The sequence below is a fragment of the Lutra lutra genome, chromosome 2 (assembly GCF_902655055.1).
Source record: "Lutra lutra chromosome 2, mLutLut1.2, whole genome shotgun sequence".
Classification (NCBI taxonomy): domain Eukaryota; kingdom Metazoa; phylum Chordata; class Mammalia; order Carnivora; family Mustelidae; genus Lutra; species Lutra lutra.
The window spans coordinates 208,533,732-208,555,897 of NC_062279.1; the positions used below are offsets into that span (position 1 = coordinate 208,533,732).

A 22,166-nucleotide genomic window follows, 5' to 3' on the forward strand; every position below is an offset into this window, starting at 1 on the left:
TACAAGAGACAGGCCAAGCAGAATGCAGAAGAGGGCAACTTTCCAGATCTCACATTTTATGATCCATTTAGCAATCTGAGCATCCGCCTGAATTTTAAATAGCAGGGCTGAAGATTGACTCCCAGTCAGCTTGAGTTCTGCTGGGACACCTGGCTTTCTCCCACCCCCCGGAGAGAAGTTCCACGAGCTCTACTCGGTTTCCGGGATGGATGCATCACTGGTGTTTTTCCTTTATCACATCAGATTTTCTTCTTCCTTTTCCCCTTTCTCAAGGCACATCTCCTTCCTCACTGAGAAAGTTTGTATGTATTGAAACAAATTTCATGTTACTTTTTATTATACCGTTTTTAACATAGTAACCGACAAATAAACAAAAATATCTTGGTTTTGTATCTTTCAAAGTTGAAAAAGCTCCAGCTCTTACTCAGTTTAGAACTTGCCTATAAATCACCAGAGAAAAGTCGTTATTGCTGGTTTCACCTGAGTCATGTGGCTTTTCTCTATGTCCACTTTGATAACTACTGGGTAGAAAGAGAGGAAGGAAATCTCATTACTTAAAAATCCAAACTAAATAAATCATAGAAGAATAATTATATATTACATTTATATATTTTACTAGTTTTGAGATTGAGTGACTTTACACTTTGTCGATTTAGCTAAGCCAGAAATAGAATGTTTCCCAGGATTCCCTCCTCTGTATGGTTCTGAGTTAGGCTTTGGACGCAGAAGAAATCTGCATAAGATCTGAAATGCAGAAATGCGTTGCCGTCATGCAAGACCAAGCTACTGCGGTGGCTTATGAAGTCTTGCCAGTTGCTGGTCACTGAGCAGCCAGGTCTCTGGTTCCTCCAGCTCCAGCCAGATCGGCCCGTCAGCATCTGCAAATCCCAAGCGAGGTGGACTGGAAGAGTACCAGCTCATCCCACAGGCCCCCCATATGACCAAGCTGGCAACCGTGAAAGAGAGAGGCCGGTTCCAGTTTGTCCTCCCAAGTCTGGGGAGTTGTTTATGCGGCTACTCTGCTCATGCACGGTCACTAGGGACAATCAAAATGTAGGCCATGGTTTCAGTCTCATCTGGAGGAGCACCTGCTTCCAATCTCATCTCCGTGGTCACTGGCACGACTCAGCTCATCGCGGGTGTGGGACCGAGGGCCTCACTTTGTCCCCGAGGGCCTCACTTTGTCCCCGGATGCTGGCCAGTGGCTCCTTCAGTTACTCTCCACATGGGCCTTTCCAGAGACGCTCATATCATGGCACCTGGTTTCCATCAGCGCAAGCAAATGAGAGGGCAAGGGGGTGACAGGGGAGAAGCAGAGTCACTTTGTAACCTACTCTTAGAACTGACATCCCATCATCTGGATTACAATGTTTGTTAGAAGGAAGTCACTAGGCTCAGTCCACACTCAGAGGAGAGGATTATAAAAGACCATGAATGCCGTAAACAGGGATCACTGAAAGCCATCTTTGGAGCTATTATACCTTTTCAGATCAAAAGGCCTTCTGAGCATGTTAAGTAATGTGTTGTGCACACCCACTCTTTACAAAGAAAAACAACTTAAAAAAAAAGATTTATTTATTTATTTGACAGACAGAGATCACATGTCGGCAGAGAGGCAGGCAGAGAGAGAGGGGGAAGCAGTCTCCCCGCTGAGAGAGAGCCCGATGCGGGGCTCGATCCCAGGACCCTGGGATCATGACCTGAGCTGAAGGCAGAGGCTTTAACCCACTGAGCCACCCAGCTGCCCCAAAACAACAACTCTTAAGAATCACTTTCTCTATAGCACCTTCACAGGAAGATATGGGGTATAGCCTTTGTCTAATGGAGTGATCACAGATTTAAACATAGGAAACTCACAAAGTTTTTAAAGAAAACATGGCAGCTTAGAATGAAGAGCTAGAGACAGACAAATGGAAAAAGTCGTTTCAACCACCAAACAGCAGGAAACAGACTAGGAAGTCTGTGCAGCTGCAAACAGCAGCCATATCTCACAGAAAGGGAAGGATGACTCGAAAGGCAGAACCAGGACTCTACACAATGAGGTCAAGAGTCACGGAGAACAACTTGTGGGGAGTGTGACTCAGCCCCAAGCAGAGGAAAGGTACTATGTGTCAGACCAGATTTCAGAATTCAATGTACTCATGACCACTTCCTGCCTCCCATCGTTTCCCTCTCTGAATGCGAGTATCTGTTGTGGTTATCCTTGGATGGCTTCACCACTTGGTTGACGACTTCGTCACTCAGTTCACAGACTTCCAGGACTAAAAGAAAACATCCACAGAATTATAACTGAGGATTCTTATCCACACTTGAATGGATTTGGATGGACAGAATCTAGGTCTTAAGCTTGAGCCTGATACTGTAATTAAATTGTATTTTTAGGGAGGCTCTTGGAAGGGAATGTTTTTGTTGCCCATGCAGTAATATGATTCATCTGTGACCAGAAAGTGGACTGTGGCAGTTTTTAAAATTGCTTGCAAGCTCTGTGAAACTCTCTTCATTAAGTCTATGTTCCTGTTCCTCAAAGCTGGGTGGGCTTTGCTTCCATCAATAGAATATGGTGGAAGTGATGTCATGTGATTCAAGGCTGGTTTGTAAAGGATTAAAAGCTTCTCCCTTGTTTCCTAGAATACCTGTTCTCGGAATCCTAAGCTTCTATGAAAGGAGTCTGACTAGTTTAAGAACACCAGCATGGGAGGATTCCAAGCTGTGGAGAGGACATATGCAGGCGCTCTGGTCAGGCGTCCTGGTCTTCGAGTGGTTTCAGCCTGGGCTGCAGAGAGTGGATGACAAGGCTTTAGGTGACTCTAGCTCCCAGCTATGGATTCACCCCAGGCTCTGAGTCTTTTCACATGATATCCCCGATATTGTGGTGTAGAGACAAGCCATCTTCACCATGTGTCTGAATTCCTGACCCATAGAATTTATGGTAATCATAAAATGGTTGTTCAAAGCAACAAAGTTTCAGTTGCTTAGAGCTGGGACTAAGCCATGAAAAAACCACAATGGCAAAATCATGAAGGAAATGCATATTTGAAGCCAATGTTTAGCTTTGAGGGCAATTGATAGTGAGTATGTTTATAATTATTTTACAATCTTGTGTGAATGACATGATGGATGTAAATACTCCTAGCACAATGCCTAGCAATAAAAAACAAGGGTTTATTATCATGCCAAAAGAAATATATGTATGTATTTATTTCCAAATGATTATTGTCAATGGCCTACAAGTAATAATACTCTGGCCCAATGCCCCAAAACTTTACATGTACATCTCCAGTTTACAGATGGATGAAGATGTGGTTTATCATTTACACAAATCTGGGCAGAGCTAGAATTCAAACCCAGGTCTCTTTAACTCGAAATCTCTTACTTTTTTTTTTTTTATATTCCTCTCCTTCCATTTTCATATTTAGAGAAAAGATTAAGAAACTAGAATTATGAAAAGTTGCCCCCACAGAGAAGAGACTCAAGACTGAAAACTTAACTTTGTACTTGGAAAAGAGAACAGGAATGATTTGATGATTAGGAATATGATGCGTTTGTATATTGGGGGATTAGGAATATGATAGGTCCTGTATTTTTGAAGAATATATTTACATATATATATCCTTATTTCATAAAAAAAATTAGAATTTAGAAAAGTAGGTGAGCTCTTAATAAAACACTTCATTTTGGTAAGTATTAACCCTTCATTGTACATACTAAAGTTTAATCTTCATGATTTAAAAGAAAAAGATAAATACTGGATTTAATTGGAATAACAATACATATAGATATCAACAACACATAGGTTCAGGGCTAAATGGTTATTAAGACCCCTTTAATTCTAATAGAGACAGTAACAGTAGCTCCCTCCTTTGCAGCACTGATTATCTCACAGATGTCCACAAAGGACCAGGTATCTCTCTGAATCCCTGAAACAGACCTCTAAACCAGGTGCTACTTTACTACGTCTTCTTCTGCAGGTGAGAAAGCTAGTTGGTAGTCTACTCAAAGAAGTGAACTCAGTTTCCCAAGCTCACTCAGCTAGGAAAGAGTGGAATTGGAATTACAGGATGGTTCAATTTCTCAGTTCTTCATCTTTATGAAGTACTCTAAAGGAAACAAAATAAAATCACATGTGGAGATGACATACTGATATGGCCAATCACAGGCAAAATAAAACTGTAGTACTCAATGTTGGTTTTTATTTGTATATCTGTAAGTCTTTTTTGAATTACAATTCTTGATCTCCTCTGAGAATATCATTGCTGTTATAACTGTAGAGTTCTAATATCCATCCAATGCATAAGTTTTCTACATTTATAGGTGGGTAATTTAAAAATATATACATGGAAAACATACAATGCTTACAAACCAAATGCAAATAAAAATCTTTAAAAATCTTAGAAATTCATTAAGCAGGTTATGTTAATCCTATTAAAAATGGTTCATCTATGTACAGTACATAATCTTTTAAAAATACTACTCCAGGAAACAAAAATTCTTTGGTTCAGCAAAAGGATTTTCTAAATGTGGAAATTCAATTTGTTAAGGATGCACCCTCTTGGGTTGGGCCTCACTTAACTGCTTTGACTCTTCAGGAAGCATACAGCTGAATGTTTTGGAATGCTGAAAATATGGGTGGAGAGTGGGTAGAAGTTGCTTTTCCCATAGAACATTCGTATGTGAAAATATAACCAGAAGCTTGAATAATGCAGGAACTTCGATGCTATTTTTACTCTGCCAGATCAAAAAGATACAGAAAAAGTCTACTTCCCATCCATTTGGTGGGTTCACGGTCGATGCCTGACAACATTCTCTAGTGAAGTTCTTCGACGCTGGTATCCAGTGCCATTGAAACTAGTCTATTCATCATCTGGAAGATTGTGAGGAGACACGAGGGCATGTGCTGGATGTCCCTTTTACTGAAGTCCCATCACTTCCCCGAGACTTGCCTACCTTACAAATCTAAAATTATAAACACATTTGTGACTCAAATCTCTTTAAAAAGAGTTATTGATGCAACAGTGATTACAGGGCATCAACATGAGCCAATGAAATTTTCATTAAAAATTAACTGTGGTTATTCTGTATTCTTGATTTATTAATGGCAACAAACACAGAACTGGCCAAAATATCTCAGTTTTGAAGAATCAGCAACCTTACCTATGAGAAGTTATTCTCCTCCATATTTAATGGGAAAGAGAAGCCTTCACAATTTTGTGCCTGCGTGTTTTCTACTTTGATTGTGAAAATATTTAATATATGAGACAAAACCCTACCAAAGGCCCATCACTTGACCCCACATTATAACTACCTTTCGCAAGGCTTTCAGAAAGTCTCTGATGTATCACAGCTGGTCACAGGAGAACAAAAAATATTTTTTGCTTTATTTTTTCAAAGTTCTCCATTGGAATATGATTACTGGCTGGGTGAGATAACTCATTTATTCTCGGAAGTGGCACCATTGACTAATACTTAAACTTACCTTTCCCCAGACTAGTATTAGATGCATGTTAATATGTTTCTGGGTTGAATACAGGGCAAAATCAAGAGCTTATATCGACTATGCAAGTTTCTGCAGACCACGGCTTTAAGATGCCACAATGCTTACATGGAATTGTTGAGAGCAGGAGAAGTCTTCCAAAGTTCAACCGTGTTCTTCCTTCCATTTGCGTGACTTAGTTGCTCAAAGGCAAGACACTTTTTAAACCTTATTAGGACTCAAAGGAGACAAGTATGATTGGGATGGAGGAATAAAACGCAGAGAAAATGATGCCCCATCAACAAAAATGGTTCTGACTATTGAGAGGGGAAGAGAATGGCCTCCAACATTTGAGAAGAGCAAAGAATAGAATACATGAATAATTCAGAGCATCTAAATGAGACATTATAGCTTGGAACCACCTTCATATCCACACTGTCCACCCAGCTCAGGGGCAGGGAATTCTCTTCCCTAATGGTCTCCCCAGAGACATCATAACACTCCAAAGAGAGAAGCGATCACTGCTGGATTATTGGTCCTTAGAGTCCTCTTCCGGATGTAGAGACAATAATCATCTTTTCTTCGGTCAAAAGTCTTTATCCCAGCCTGACAGCTCATCCGGAGGCACTCCTTTTTCAGGAGGATACTTGTCGAAGTAGCTGTGGTCTGTGGGTCCACTGAGCTAACAGAAGAGGAATTAAGCCAAAAGGTGAGGATAATGTTATTATATACAGGTCATGATTTTTATATCTGAACACTGTATATATACGGTAACCACTGGAAAGTCGCAGGTAAGGAGACAAGATGACCAACTATCATTTCTGAGTCACACTCTCAGCCTCTGAGGTTCCCCCTTTAGACCACATGGATCCAGTCACTGCATTACATTCCACAGAAGTTACCTGGCTTGAGGAGGTAAATCCAAAAGAAAAGGAGACAGAAATGGTATCTAGTTTTTTGTTTTTTGTTTTTTTTTTCCAGATTGAAAAACACTTTAAAAGCAAGTATTTTTTAAAAATTAAAATTGAGAGCGCCTGGGGGGTTCAGTCGGTTAAGCATCTGCCTTCAGCTCAGGTCATGATCTCAGGGTCCTGGGACTGAGCCCCGCACCAGGCTCACTGCTCATCGAGGAGTCTGCTTCTCCCTCTCCCTCTGCTCCTATGCATGCTCTGTGCTCTCTTTCTCAGATAAATAAAATCGGAATCTGCCACTTTTAAATCTTTTTTCTACTTTATAAAAGTTTCTCACTGACCTTGAATTTCTATATGGTTAATTGACCCATATAAATTTTCCAGGATGCCAAAGGGTCAGTTCAAAATATTATTGACCCTGTTCAAAGAGTGAAATGATTCTGGAATTAAACTATTTTGCAAATCAGGTGATTTTCAATTCTTTGCTTTCAAACAAATTTTAAAAGTACCTGATTGAATTTTTATCTGATAGATCAGTGAAAATACTACTTATGACAAATCATAATGTGTTTTTTTGGAGAGTGGGGAGATCACTCAGAAGGCATTCAAAGTGGCATTGCTTTTATAAAACCCTCCACTCCCAGTTATTTATGTGAACACAACTTTCAGCACTAAATGGCCATATAATTTTAAAAAGGAATAAAATTGACGTGGAACCTGATCCCATTTTTTCAATAAGTAACATTTCTCTCCTGGTACATAAATAATTTCTTTTCAAGAAATAATTGTTAAATACTTGCTTTAAGACTTTGCAACGTATTTCTGTTGTTTCATATTCCATGTTATAAAAATGTAATTACAACTGAATCCAGAAGAAATATGTGTGTTGTCACAGAAATTCCTGTTGTCAGAGAATTTTAAAATTTAGAAAACTATAATTAAAACCCATTTAAAGAATAATCAAATACTAGCATCCATAAAAATATTTTTATGTAAGATGAAACTCTTTTGGGAAAGTGGGATGGAAATACAAAAATATAAATTCAGAGAGGAAAAGAAATTATGTAATTTTACTGTCTGTAGATTTTAAATGGCTAGTGGGCATCCGATCTCACCAGTGTTTAGATTACACTACATATATTGAAAGGAATAACATTTTACTTTAAGATTTTATTTATTTATTTGACAGACAGAGATCACAAGCAGGCAGAGAGGCAGGCAGAGAGACAGGAGGAAGCAGGCTCCCTGCCGAGCAGAGAGCCCGATGTGGGACTCGATCCCAGGACTCTGAGATCATGACCTGAGCCGAAGGCAGCGGCTTAACCCACTGAGCCACCCAGGCGCCCCAACATTTTACTTTAAAATGTCAATATTCGGGGCGCCTGGGTGGCTCAGTGGGTTAAAGCCTCTGCCTTTGGCTCGGGTCATGATCTCAGGGTCCTGGGATCGAGTCCCACATCGGGCTCTCTGCTCGGCAGGGAGCCTGCTTCCTCCTCTCTCTCTACCTGCCTCTCTGCCTGCTTGTGATCTCTGTCTGTCAAATAAATAAATAAAATCTTTAAAACATAAATAAATAAATAAATAAATAAATAAATAAATAAATAAATAATGAAATATCAATATTTACAATGCACTAGAAATCACATCCTTCACAACAATTAAAACATCTGATGAAAAATTGAGATGTCAACCTAAAAATGGTTTTTAAAATTCCTTTAAGAGTCTATAGGGTGCTGACTGAGATCACTGCTGAGTCCTTTGTCGCCCGCCACCCCAAGTTAGCGGATGTTCTGTTTTCTCTCAAGCTGTCCAATCAGCAACAGGTGGCGAGCACCCCGAAAGTGGCCACCCCAAATTGAGACTGCTGTAAAATGCACTTGGGATTTTAAAAACAGTACGGAAAAATGAATGTGACATCTCATTAATATTTTATTTTGATTGTATAACAAAATGACAATTTTCTGATATATTGTAATAATTAAAATTAATTTCACCTTTCAATTCACCTGTGGCTAACTAGAAAATTTCAAATCACGGCACAATTCATATTCTATTTCTAGAGCCCTCCATGAACTGGAACAACACGGACTGCCTGCAGACTCAGATTTTCCTGTAATTAGTTCCTGAGAACTGAACTGATCTCCATCAAATAAGAGATACGGCTTAGTCCCTATAATCACAACTGCTATGACATTTTCACTTAATTTAAAAAAAAATTAAAAATCTAAAATGTGGTACATAAAAACACACCCCTATTTTGTTTATGAAAATAAAAACTAGAAAAAGTTAAGAAAGTAATATAGCGGATACCATACCTCTCTCTGCAAAGGTGATGGAAGGTTCCGTGCTTTCAGTCCCTCCCAATTAAAACCATTTAACCACCTGAGAAGTAAAAGCAGCACAGAAGAATATTACTTGCCTGATAAACTGTCAGGGTGCCAACTTATCTGTTAGTCTGTTTTGCTGCCCTCTCCCTGACCTCAACAGTGCAGGTGCAAATGGTGGTGGAGGGGAGGAGGAGAGGGGAAAATGCATAACCGCGCTGGTTGTCTGGTCTCACGTTAAATCCATGCCCACTAACCGCAATGCTGCCCAGCAATAGGTCTAGATTTCCCTGTCGTCCCCCTCACTGTCACACTCCCTTAGACTCATATTTATACTTTGTCCTCTCTCCTTAGACTTCCAGAAACTACCCCCCATCCTCACTCCCCAATGATGACCCGACTTCTATTTCACTGAGAAAACTGAGCTGGCACAATCTTCTATCAGTCTATCCGCCTGCCTGTCCACATCCGTGTGCTCCCTTCTTTGGGAGCAAAGAAGTCTTTGCTTCTAGGGAAGGTCAGCTCAGCTCTACGTACTTGATCCTGTGGACTTCTCTGCTCAAGGGCATGCTCCTGCCATTCTCCTCTCTCTTGACACCTCAAGGACCACCCGCTAGATCCTTCCCATCAGTATGAAGACATTTTATTTCTTCCAACCACAAAATAACCTCTCTTAACATGAGCTCCTATCCATCTTTCACTTTGTTTCTCTCCTCCCACAGGAGGAAAACTCCTTGGAGGTTATCCAATCACTCTGCTTACCCGTTTCTCTGACCACACTACCATCAGCATCCACCCTCCACTCCTGTGAAGCTCCTCAATTCTCAGTTTTTGTCAACTTCACCTAGGAGCATTGGCCACTGTTCATTATTTACACTTCCTGAAACACTTTTCTCACTTGGCTTCCAGACACGTTATTCTGCCTTCTTGGGTGCTTTCCCTCTATTTCCCACTGCCTTTTCCACAGGAAGCTGGTGTGCTCCAAGGCTCAGTCCTTGGACCTTCTTTTCTCAACTACTCTCACTTCCTGGGTCATCTCAATCAGTCTCGTGACTTTAGACAGCATTTATATATCTACTGGTTACTATTTCTATTTCCAATAAAGACCTCCCCATTGCTTCCCAAGCTAATAGCTGTTATTCCTCATCCCCCAAGTGGGTGTCTATCCAGCATGGATCTGGCCCACACTGGAGCTCCAAATGTTCCCCAAGGCACTGGCCTTGACTCTTGCATTTGTTCAAACCAAGGACGTTGAAGTTATCCTTTCTCTCACTCCCTCAGTCCATACTCAAATCTTGTCAATGTTACCTTCAAAATCAAAAATTCTCATCACCCTCAGTCTACCAGCATGGGCCAAGCCACTACTATTCCTCCCTTGTGTTACTGTAATAACCTCCTAATGGGTCCTCCTGCTCTTGTCCATGAAAAATAACCAAGCAGCAAGTGTGAACATTTAAAACACAAGTCAGGTCACATCAAGCCTTTGTTCAAAAACCCCCCAGTGCATTTTGCTCAGTATGAAAGGCAAAGCCTTTACTAGAAACCCTAAGGCCTTGTACATCACCCTTTCCACCACCACGGCACCCCCAGCTCACCACTGCCCTACTTTCTTTCCTCCCTCCCTCCTCACCATTCCTCCAACAAGCTAGAGTTCCTCTCACATTCATAACTTGCACTCAAAGTTAGAGGTTCTTTCTCCAGATCGTCACAGGGTTTGTTCCCCCCAACACCTTCAGGTCTTTTCCCAAAGGTCATTTTCTTAATGAGACCTTCTGTGACTATCCAGAGTACTATTTCACCGGCCTCCCACCTCCTAACCTCCTCCTGCTCTAGTTTTCTCTTTAGCTCTGACTGCTCTCGGATGTGTCTGCCGTATTCTGTACTTAGTTATGCTGTTGATTCTGCTGCCCCACTAGAATGGTAGCTCCACGAGGGGAGGATCTTCATCTGTTTCCTTTCCTTCTGTGTCCCTCACATGTGGAGCAGGACTCGTCATCAAACCAGGCTCAATAAACGTCTTTGGAATACCTGAATGACCCTGCAGGAGAACACACTGCGCAGAACCTCTTACTCTCACATCCTAGAACATCACACGGCCTTAACGGTGATGCTCCTACTGATCCGTACACAAAACGCTCCAAGATAAAAAGGTGTCTTACAGTAATCTGTAAGGAGGTTAAGCTGATAGTCAGATGAAGTTTCTTTCATTTATTTGCTTCCACATCATTAATCTAAAAGAAATGATCCGGTCTTTAGGACACACTTCAAACTTGGTGGGCTGGAAATCTAACAGCAGAAGTGGACATAAAAAATGTATTCTGTCTCTCAGGATCTTAGAAGGAACATGGAATAGTACTGTTCTTTACCCACTGATATTTTCTACTGGGACACTGAGGTCAAGTCTGCTAGCTAACAAAATTTACAGAAAGTCAGTTCGGTCCCAGGCACTGGAAAAAACAAAATCCTACTTTTAAGATATTCTTATTTTGGCAGGAGGTGACAAACAAACAAACAAACAAAAACTAGTGAACAAAATTAATTTCAGATACTAGTAAGTACTAGAAAGATAAGGGAGAATGAAGTGGTGGCTGATGACTGGGATGGGACGGGTTGAGAGTGGCTAGAATGAAGACAAAGGGATAGCCATGGGAAGACTTGTGAGATATTTATCTATCTATCTATCACCCTTAAGGCTAGATATATGTATAGATATATCTCACATATTCTTTATCCTGGGGCCTTATAAATGGAAGGAAGTGATAGAAATGAACTGAAGTGTGGTGAATGGAGCAGAAACTAGAAAAAAAATAATAAGGTATCTGAGAACCGGCCAGAGGCCAGTCCATGCAGTCCTTGTAGAACACAGTATGGAATCAGGATTTTACACTTAATGGGAAGCCATTAGAAAGTTCTAAGGAAATGATGGGATCTAAGCACATTTCCAAAAGATGATTCTGGCTGCGATGTGAAGCATGACCACAGGAGCCATGAGGGGCAGCGTAGTGGCAGGGGTGTGAGGCCGAGCGCCGGGGAATGTGGGTGGCTCTCCCACTCCTGTCAGCCATGCTGAAAATGTCGCCCTTCCATCTTTTCTAATCTCTTCTCACCCCTGGAGTTGGTTTCTGTTCAGTCCCTGACTGATTCCCCGTTCCAGATCTAAGCTTAGCTAGAGAAAAAGTACTATAAACAGAGGGAAGGCTCTAGTACATTCCATTTCAGACGCCTTTCTTAACCCAAGGGGCCATTTTAGGAGGAGCTGCTGAAACACTGATCAAAGACAGAAAGTCGGACAGCAGCTCTAGCTGTAAGGCGTCCCCTGTGCTGCTACAAAACCACAGACGGCTCTCCTTGATGCACCCGTCGGCTTCTCTGCATAGACTGAACCTTCATTTTTAGGGATTTCTAGGTGCACAGTCATGTGGATTCTTTCCTTTTGTTGCCAAATACTGCCGCAATTTCTTTTGACATATTTTACAGTGCTCTCTGCCCAGAAGCAACTCCATAAATATTAATAAAAATCATTACTGTTACCCTACTGAATCAAAGAGCTTATACATTTCTTGCTGAGTACTTGTTACAATTTGACTTATGGCAACATTTACTTAACATGAGTGGCCATTCACTTAACACTTGGCCTTTTGACACTAACCACATTTTAAGTAACACAAGTGCCAGCATGCTTTCATGTGTAAAAAATATTCACCAAAGAAATATTAGCAGCAATGGCACATAAATTGCTTCTTCATTTTTAGAAGACTGGTAGAAGCTATTCTTGAAAGTAATTTTAGGGCGCCTGGGTGGCTCAAGTGGGTTAAGCCTCTGCCTCTGACTCAGGTCATGATCTCAGGGTCTTGGTATCAAGCCCCGCATCGGGCTCTCTGTTCCTCGGGCAACCTGCTTCCCCCTCCCTCTCTGCCTGCCTCTCCACCTACTTGTGATCTCTCTCTCTCTGTGTCAAATAAATAAATAAATAAAATATTTTTTAAAAAAGAAGGAAAATGCAGTGGCTAGAAATATTGAAGGTAACATTAAGGCAGTTGAAGCAAATTATTCCTCTATCTAGCAGGAAAGATTTAATTGCACCCTACAAATATATTATCCCTCTGTTCAGATAGGTGTTGGGAGACATGACTGGTGCCTAGTTTATCCATCAGCTGAAAAATAGGGGAGGGGAGAGCTCTGTCTGATTATTTTTAGTTAAAATGATTTAACTCAGAATGTACAAACATAACATGCGATGTTAAACTGCATTGTTTTTAAGTACAAAGTTAAAATGAATTGTTCTCTGAGAAAAAAGCATACATTTTACTTTAGAGAAGAGTGAGAAAATCCGATGGCAAATTTCAGAAAGATTTTCTTTTTACTTCCAACAGTATACAGAGCAGAGAAGCTGTAAGCCTTGAAGACTTATGGAAGGTTTTAGAGAACTCCTACTTAAAGACAGGGAGAAATCTATTTTTCAGGTCCCTCCCTGCCCACATACCCCCAACCCCCCTACCTCAGCTTTATATCTTAAGAAACACTAGGAAAATCAGATGAAATAATGTGTGAGCTCCCTGAGCTCGCTGAAAGGCACTGTGTAAATTCGGTCCATCCTACTTTTGAACTCTACCCCATGCACCGCACTCCAAATCTTCCCTTACTGTTAAGAAGAGTGGGCAACATGGGCAGTAACCTCTTTGACATCAGCCACAGCAACTTCTTTCAAGATATGTCTCCAAAGGCAGAGGAAACAAAAGCGAAAATGAATTTTTGGGACTTCATCAAGATCAAAAGCTTCTGCACAGCAAAGGAAACAGCCAACAAAACAAAGAGGCAACCCACGGAATGGGAGAAGATATTTGCAAATGACACTACAGACAAAGGGCTAATATCCAAGATCTATAAAGAACTCCTCAAACTTAACACCCACAAAACTGATAATCACATCAAAAAATGGGCAGAAGACCTGAACAGACACTTCTCCAATGAAGACATACAAATGGCTATCAGACACATGAAAAACTGTTCATCATCACTAGCCATCAGGGAGATTCAAATTAAAACCACATTGATACCACCTTACACGAGTTAGAATGGCCAAAATGAATAAGACAGGAAACAACATGTGTTGGAGAGGATGTGGAGAAAGGGGAACCCTCTTACACTGTTGGTGGGAATGCAAGTTGGTGCAGCCACTTTGGAGAACAGTGTGGAGATTCCTCAAGAAATTAAAAGTAGAGCTTCCCTATGACCCTGCAATTGCACTACTGGGGATTTACCCCAAAGATACAGATGGAGTGAAAAGAAGGGCCATCTGTACCCCAATGTTCACAGCATCAATGGCCACATTCCCCAAACTGTGGAAAGAACCAAGATGCCCTTCAACGGACGAATGGATAAAGAAGATGTGGTCCATATACACTATGGAGTATTATGCCTCCATCAGAAAGGATGAATACCCAACTTTTGTAGCAACATGGACGGGACTGGAAGAGATGATGCTGAGTGAAGTAAGTCAAGCAGAGAGAGTCAATTATCATATGGTTTCACTTATTTATGGAGCATAAAGAATAACATGGAGGACATGGGGAGATGGAGAGAAGTGAGTTGTGGGAAACTGGAGGGGGAGACAAACCATGAGAGACTGTGGACTCTGAGAAACAAACTGAGCGTTTTGGCAGGGAGGGGGGTGGGGGGTTGGATCCTGGTGATGGGTATCAAGGAGGCACCGATTGCATGGAGCATTGGGTGTGGTGCATAAACAATGAATTCTGGAACACCTAAAAAAAAATAAAACGGAGAGGAAAAAAAAGAGTGGGCAAATTAATCCCTGCAGGGAAGGAAATTCAAAATTCTTCATTACCATGCTGAGGAGAGAAAATCCTTTAGCATCAATTCGCAGCGCACCCAATCACAATTTGACAGCTACATTTAAATGAGTCTCAGGTAAATAGGAAAGAAAAGATAAAACCAGAGCATGTTAATCCAACCACCCCAGAATAAAATGTGCAGATGCTTCCTTAATGAGCGAGAAGAGGAAAATGCATCAGAGGAAGGACTTTAGCAGACGGGACACTTGTTTGCTCAGTATCATTGTGAATAGTGTGTTTATGTGTCATTTTTATAAGAAGAAAAGAAATTGTGGTAACAACACAGAGAAAGAGAGATAAATTGGAATCTAAGACAAATAATGAGCTTCACACTGAAGGCAAACAGAAATACTCCAAGCATTTCGATGTCTACAAAACGCAGATGCGTCTGTCTCTATCGTCCTCCCTCTCTCCTAACACACCCTAAGGCAAAGCCCAATATGAATTTACAATGTTGAATTCATGGCTTTATCTCAAGGAAGTTCATGAATAGACAGAGCAAGGCTGGCAGCCTGGGGATTTTTTTTTTTTTTTTTTGAAGCTGCACCACTATGTGAAGCAAAATGAATAGTGTTTCTATTCAGAAGCTTCTCTCCTTTATGTCCACATGTTCTGTGTCTCAGATTCTTCTGTAGAAAATATCCAGATAGGAGTGAAATACTAAAAGGTGTTTTCATTTCTGAACATAAATAATTCAGTGTGTTCACGGGTTGTCAAGGATGAAATTCTCCAATTTAGTTTTTCTATTACCAATAGTACTATCAGTCAGTAATAGTTTTTGTATATCCTGAGCAAAATTAAAACATTTTGAGGACTGCTGGATTTAGCTAGGCATCAGTCATTTTAAAAATCTGAAAGGCTTGGGGGCACCTGGGTGGCTCAGTCCATTAAGTGTCTGCCTCAGCTCAGGTCATGATCCCAGGGTCCTGGGATTCAGCCCCGCATCAGTCTCTCTGCTCACTGGGGAGCCTGCTTCTCCCTCTCCCTCTGCCTGCTGATCCCTCCCCCTGCTTGTGCTCTTTCTGTCTTTCCCTCTCTCCATCTCTCCCTGTGTTAAATAAATAAATAATTAAAAAGAAAACCTGAAAGGCTTGAAGTCCATGTATGTAAACCGAATCAAAGAGGATAATTCACGGAAGTTATCACTGGCTCTAAAGGCTCCTTTAGAACCTCACAGAACTGCAAAGATGCATGTTAGATTGTTGTATAAACCTACACTTCATTTGAGAGACTTTGTGGAAATCAACGTACTTTACCCCAAATGTAAAATACAACACTAGGCTTCAAAATTGAGAAAGCTAGTCAAAAGAATATTACACTTAAAATAAATATGTATTATTAGCTAGAACTGAAACAGAATACTATTTAACAGTTAATTTCTCTTTAGCATTGACAACGGCAACTATATTGTACTTTAAGCACCAAAAAACGTCAAAATTAGAACTTAATTCCTCAAAGAATCCAAGTTGATATTTTTAAACATAATAAGGGGTTCCTGGTAGCTCAGCTGGTTGAGCGTCCAACCCTTGTTGGACCAGTCAGGTCTTGATCTCAGGGTTGTGAGTCTGAGCCCTGTGTTGAGCTCCACACCCAGTGTGGAACCTACTTAAAAAATAAACATAAAAATAAAAAATAAAAATAGCAAAATATAAAAAGCTAAGTAAACTTAGAGATGTGATTTTGTCACTTGTTTTAGAATTTCATCCGTTCTTGATGGAATTTTCAGCATTAGAGAAATCACCTTGAGACTGATTATTATAACCACACCTAGTAAAAACAAATTAAAAATAACACCAAAAAGGAAAAACTGAATATCTGTAAAGGGGCCCTTGTGATTTACAAGGTAAGCGTCAAGTACGTTTTTCTATAAATTTCTATTTTTTTCTGGGCTACGTACCTGTGTTTCTTAATGTCATTGATTCCATTCTTCAGATTTCCAAGTCTTTCTGTTGGATTTTGCCTAAAATAAAAATTTTTTGACAGGCAATTCATAATAATTATGCTTCAGTGAATTTTAAATTAAAATTTAACATTTTTTCTTTATGTATTCATTTATTCAACAATATTCATAGATTCAGAGGCTGAGTATAGGGAAATGAAAATCACACGGCTCTCTCCAGTGTGTGTGCGTGTATGTGTACACACACACACACACACACACACACACACACCGGTGTTTTAAATGAGCTATGAAGAAGGATGCTATCTTATCAACTTTGCCGAGGAAAACAGAGAAAGCTTTAGAGAATCATTTACATCTGAGCTGGAATCTTAGAAACATGCAGAGATTTCTGCTGGCAACCCATAACTAGGTTTCATGTTCTAAATTTACTAAATGCTAATGCTTTCTTAAAAAAAAAAAGTTCAAATGTGCAAAAAAAAAAAAAGAAAACAGTGACAAAGTAAAGTTTAAACACAAATTCCAAAAGTCTTCCATTCTCTAATATATTATTTTGAAGGGTACATAGAAATTAGGAGTAATTTAAAATAAGGCCAGAGATGTACTGCTTTTTAAAATGAAGACTGACAGAAGGCAAGTAGTGACACTTTATCACCACCATTGGTTTTCTCTCAAAATAACAAGGTTGTAAATTAATTACTCCTTTATTAAACTAATGTTCTTTTTGCCCTAATACACATAAAGATGATTCCCAAGAAGAAGCTGATAACTGTAGATCTCTTTTAAACTGTAAGTAGGTATTGTGGCTCTGTAACATGAAGTAAACTCAAACTCCTAATGAAGAAATGATTTTCTTTGAATATAATTTAGTTGCATGAAAAGTACAAAAAGTAAACGCATGCCTAATTTTAAATTGTGTGGACACAGAAATGAGAAGACTTCACACATTCCCCAAGAACTAGGGTTTTTAATTTTCGTTCTCACCTGCAAAGCCTCCGAATCAAATCCTCAGGTCTTCTTGTGATCTTTCTGGGAAAATCCATTTTTTCAATTCCTTTGAGAATCAAATTGTAGGTCATCATCTGGTCGATCCCAGAAAAGGGAGGGCTGGAGGAAAGCCAAAACAGGACACTAGGACCAACGTGTCAGACACATTTACAAGTGGCTTTCTTACCTTTTTTTCCCTTCCTCCTCCTCCGTTCTCATTAGTCGTTGTATTAAAAAATCTGGATATATGCTAGAAAATAGTTGCATTGATTTCATATCACCTAACAAATGACACACATACACATACAAGTAAGTTGTCAGTTGGTGATAATCACTAAAAAGAAAAATAAAGGAGCGGACGGAGTGGCAGAGGGAGGTGTGGTTTTCTCAAACCTGGATGAGGGGAAAAGCCTCTGTCATAAGCTGACAACTGAGCAGTGACATCAATGAAGAGATGCGAGGAATGAGCCGCACAGTCATCTACCAGCAAATGACGCAAGGACAGCAAGTACCAAGTCCGTGAGTCAGGGGTGGCGCCAGTATTCTAGAAAAAGTAAGGAGGTCTGGGTTGCTGGGGGGAAAGTAAGGAAGCAGGAGAGAGGTAGAAGCAATGAGGGCCATATCATGTGAAGCTAGAGGTGACGCTAAGGGCCTAGGAAAGTGCTCTGAGTCAGGTGATGGCGTTGACAGCAGTCAGAGTAAGCATTTTTTAAAAACGTCTCAAAAGTGACCCATGACGGTGCTAGCAGCGGGGTAGGAAGTCCTGGTGGCCTGAACGAGGATGGTAGAAGGGAAGGTGGTGAGATGGGGTTAGCTCCTGGATCTGTTTAGATGGTAAAGCTAATAGGAGTTGTCAGTGGGTGACATGGTCTTGACATGACAAGGTGATATGTAGGAGAAAGAAAGGATTCGAGAACAATGTGGAAGTGTTTCGACTTCTGGAATGGAGCTACAGCTTTCCAAGAGAAGAAGGCTGGCATGGGGCTGAGAGTGGGAGTCCTGAGGTACAGAGCAGGTTATGAAATGTCCAAATAGAGTTGGGTTTTAAATGTCCACGCAGACCTCTGAATTTGTTAATCTGGCATTCAGGAAAGACATCAGAGCTGGAGGTATGACTGTGGGGCATCATGAGATGGGATTTCTGGCAATGGACTTGATGGTATCAGCCAAGGAGAGAGTAGAGGGAAAAGAGATCAAGGACTGAAGTGGCCCAATGTGGAGATGTCAGGAGGATCTGGCAGTGAAAACAGAGATGGAGCCATTAGTGTGGGAAAAGAAATGAGAGAAAGGAAGGTCCTAGAAGGCATGTGAAGAGAGTACTTCAGGGGAAGCGTTGCTAAGGTGAGTCAGAAAGCATTGGGAGTTGACCACTGAATTTGGATAATGTTTTAACCCACACGCTTTGCTATTAAAAACACTTTATTCTATTGTGTCATTTAATTTTTGAAAATTGAAGATGACTTTCATGAACTCCTCTGCTATATCCTGGCCGTGCATGAGACGCTTTGCTACTGAGTTCCCACTCAGGAATAAACTTGAAATAAGGTTGGTGTGACAACTTTGCAACAATCTCTGTCTTGCTTGTAAAGAAAATGAGATATGGGGGGAAAATAAGAAAATGAGGTATGAAACAAAAAAACACTGCTCTATTTTCCATACATCTATATTTACAATTACGTAGTGTTGTGTTTTAGTTCTTTTTCTCATTTGCATATACCTCCTGACTCTGTAGGGTTCAGGGCATTTAAAATTAACTTTTCTCATGCCCTACCCTGAAAACCTTTACAAGAATAATTCCTTAACATCTTGACAATTCAAAGCCATTTTAACAAACCCCAAGTTATTGGGGATCCTTCCTTCCTATTCCCTCACTTTATTTCCTTATTCCTTGTAGAAACGTATCCCAGCTGATAAAGACTGAGTTGTATATTCCCTAGCAACCTACAGGAACCACCATATATTTCTTAGAAATGCAGCTGACAAATTTTGCAGGGATGAAGGAACAAGTTCTTGAAATAGAACTCCTTGTGTCCCAAGACTATAAGCAATTTTCTCTCTGAATGACATTCTGGAAAATTTTCTCTTCTTTCCTTCAAAATCTTAAGCAATGACTATTTGAAAATGAATACAGATAATATAAAATACTCTTTCATATCTGTTTGCTCAATGCATGTGGACAAGGAGGTCCAATATAGCTACATGAAATCTCACATTAGAAATTTGTAGCATAGGGGTGGCTGGGTGGCTCAGTGGGTTAAGCCTCTGCCTTCAGCTCAGGTCATGATCTCAGGGTCCTGGGATCGAGGCCCACATCAGGCTCTCTGCTTGGTGGAGAGCCTGCTTCCCCTTCTCTCTCTGCCTGCCGCTCTGCCTACTTGTGATCTCTCTCTCTCTGTCAAGTAAATAAATAAAATCTTAAAAAAAAAGAAATTTGTAGTGTAAAAGTTCAAGATTTTATGAAATTCTTTCTAAGTATGTGTTGAGACTTGAAGCCCACCGAAGGGCTTATTCCAGTATTTGGTATGCCAGTCCATGTGCAAATCCTCTGAAAATCTGAGAATATCTGCTTATAAGGGTTTGTAAGGATGATCAAATCAGCTGATGAGAAACAGAGGAGAAAACTGAACTGTATCCCACGGGGGTGTCCATGCATTACATTAAAAACGCACATTGTAAGGCGTCAGCATACAGTGGAAAGTGGGTCATATTTAAGGTTAGAAGATCTGGGATCAAATCCCTGATCTTAAGCAGGTAGCTCTCTGTCCTGACCGTCTAATCCATAACACTGAAGTCATAAAATAATAAAAATTCTTCTTTAACTTCCACACAGATCCGTGAAAATGAAACTAGAGAATACACATGTGAGAGCTTTATAATGTGTAAAGCGCTTCACCGTCCAAGGTAGGATGGCATGGGGCCTGTATATGTGTGTGTGCATGTGTGGGTGTAAATGCTTGTGCATGTGTGTGTATGTGTACATACATGTTGAATATTTGGGGTCCCGGATTCATTAATACAACCCTTTAATCCCTCCAGGAGCGACAATTCAGTTTGGACCGCTAAGCCTCCTGCCGTGTCTGGTCTCTGTTCATTAGCACCTCTGGAAAGCAGCTGACAAGGAGATTAAAATTTAGATCCAGCAATTTTCCTTTTCTTAGCTTTTCTGGTTAATGATTTATTGGGAAGATGGAAGAACGGGGCTAAATTTAGTTTCATTGTTTAATGGATTTAATTGAAACATGATTACAATTTTCTCGATTACCAAAAATATATACAAGAGGAAATAAAAACAGCCTACAGCCTCAATTCCTCTCCTAATTCTCACAACAGAATTACCAAACCTTCCCACAGTTAACAGGTCATCTATAACAACAGGTCCTGACATTTTAGGTAAACCAGAGCTATTCTGTACATCTTTCCTGCACATTCCCACATGTTTTCTCCATGTTACAAACCAGCAAGCATGTTATATGCAGAATAGACAAAGGGGAAAAGGCATCACATGTAATCAAAACCATTCTAAAATGTTAAACTCTTAAATTATATACTTTTTTATCATCAGTAAATTATTTTGGCACTTCTGTGAACTTGAAGGTGACTTACTTGCCCGTTAGGAGCTCGTACACTAGAATCCCCAGAGACCAAAAATCCACACTGAAGTCATGTCCTTTGTTGAGAATGACTTCAGGAGCTACATACTCTGGAGTTCCGCAGAATGTCCATGTCTTCTGTCCAGATCCTATTTTCTTAGCAAATCCAAAGTCAACCTGGAAAAGGATGTCAAAGACATTTTCAGAGACTATAAACTCATGTTCTTCTTTACGTCTCCCTCTAACTTCTCCTACCTACTGTCTACACCTCCGTCCTCCCGTTCACACACATATACACACACACCACTGACCCTCTCATTCATTCTTTTGCAGGACCAGGTACAAATCTAGTTATACTGGAGCAAGTTCCACATACACACTTCTATGCCCATGACCCCTAAAAGAGGAGAGAAATGGCTAGCAGGTGTAGGCCATTACAACATATGTACAGCTCAGAACAAGCAGACAATTTTCTAATCAATGGTGGCACTCATTAGGGAGAGGAGAGAAAGGGGAGGAGATAGACCCTGGTGCACTTTAGGCTCCGTCATAAAAGAAAAGCAATAGCAAATTTGAGAGTCTGGGAAAGAGACCATTGTTGAGAAAAAGGGAGTCTTAAAAGTCGGATCCATCTTTAAAAACCACGATGCACCATGTCTGCACCCTTGACATTCTGGCTTTCCAAAGAAAAAGTCAGAATCACCTCTTCTCAACATGGGCCAGACCATGGACACTTGGAGTCCTTCTCGGGCAAGTCAGCGGTGAATAGCCCTGCACGAACTTACTTGTCCTGAAAAGACAGTCAGCCTCCACCACTGGCCAGGCTCTGTGCTAGGCTTACAGAGACAGAGCTGCCTGGGAGAAACCCAGAGTGCGGGGAATACTTACACATATGCGATTAATACTGCTTCAAGGGATACATGATAGAGTGGAAGATGACGCAGGGGGCCAAAAAACATACCCTTCTGGAACACGAGGGAGAAGATCACGGCGGAAGATGTCCTTAGGAGATGATACCTGAGCTCAGCCCTGACTCAGGATGAGGAACTCTCCCGGTACTGAATCGGCGCTACCCTCCCCTGTCTCTGCAGAGTAGGTCCCTCCACTTCTCTGAGGCTCTATTCAATGAACC

At 40.7% G+C, this 22,166-nt stretch overlaps 1 protein-coding gene across 6 annotated transcripts in view; it reads right to left on the reverse strand.

Annotated features, from left to right (window-relative positions):
- Window positions 1–4,168: 4,168 nt before the first annotated feature.
- PRKG2 (protein kinase cGMP-dependent 2) overlaps window positions 4,169–22,166 on the reverse strand; it is a 105,882-nt gene continuing 87,884 nt past the window's right edge. For all 6 annotated transcript variants that reach the window (XM_047719662.1, XM_047719660.1, XM_047719663.1 and 3 more), the window contains 5 exons: window positions 21,048–21,211; window positions 17,442–17,564; window positions 16,455–16,517; window positions 8,697–8,763; window positions 4,169–6,152 (listed from right to left, as the gene is read on the reverse strand). In XM_047719662.1, the coding sequence (XP_047575618.1) occupies window positions 6,057–6,152; window positions 8,697–8,763; window positions 16,455–16,517; window positions 17,442–17,564; window positions 21,048–21,211 (513 nt within the window). In that variant the 3' untranslated portion in view covers window positions 4,169–6,056. The remainder of the gene's footprint in view (window positions 6,153–8,696; window positions 8,764–16,454; window positions 16,518–17,441; window positions 17,565–21,047; window positions 21,212–22,166) is intronic.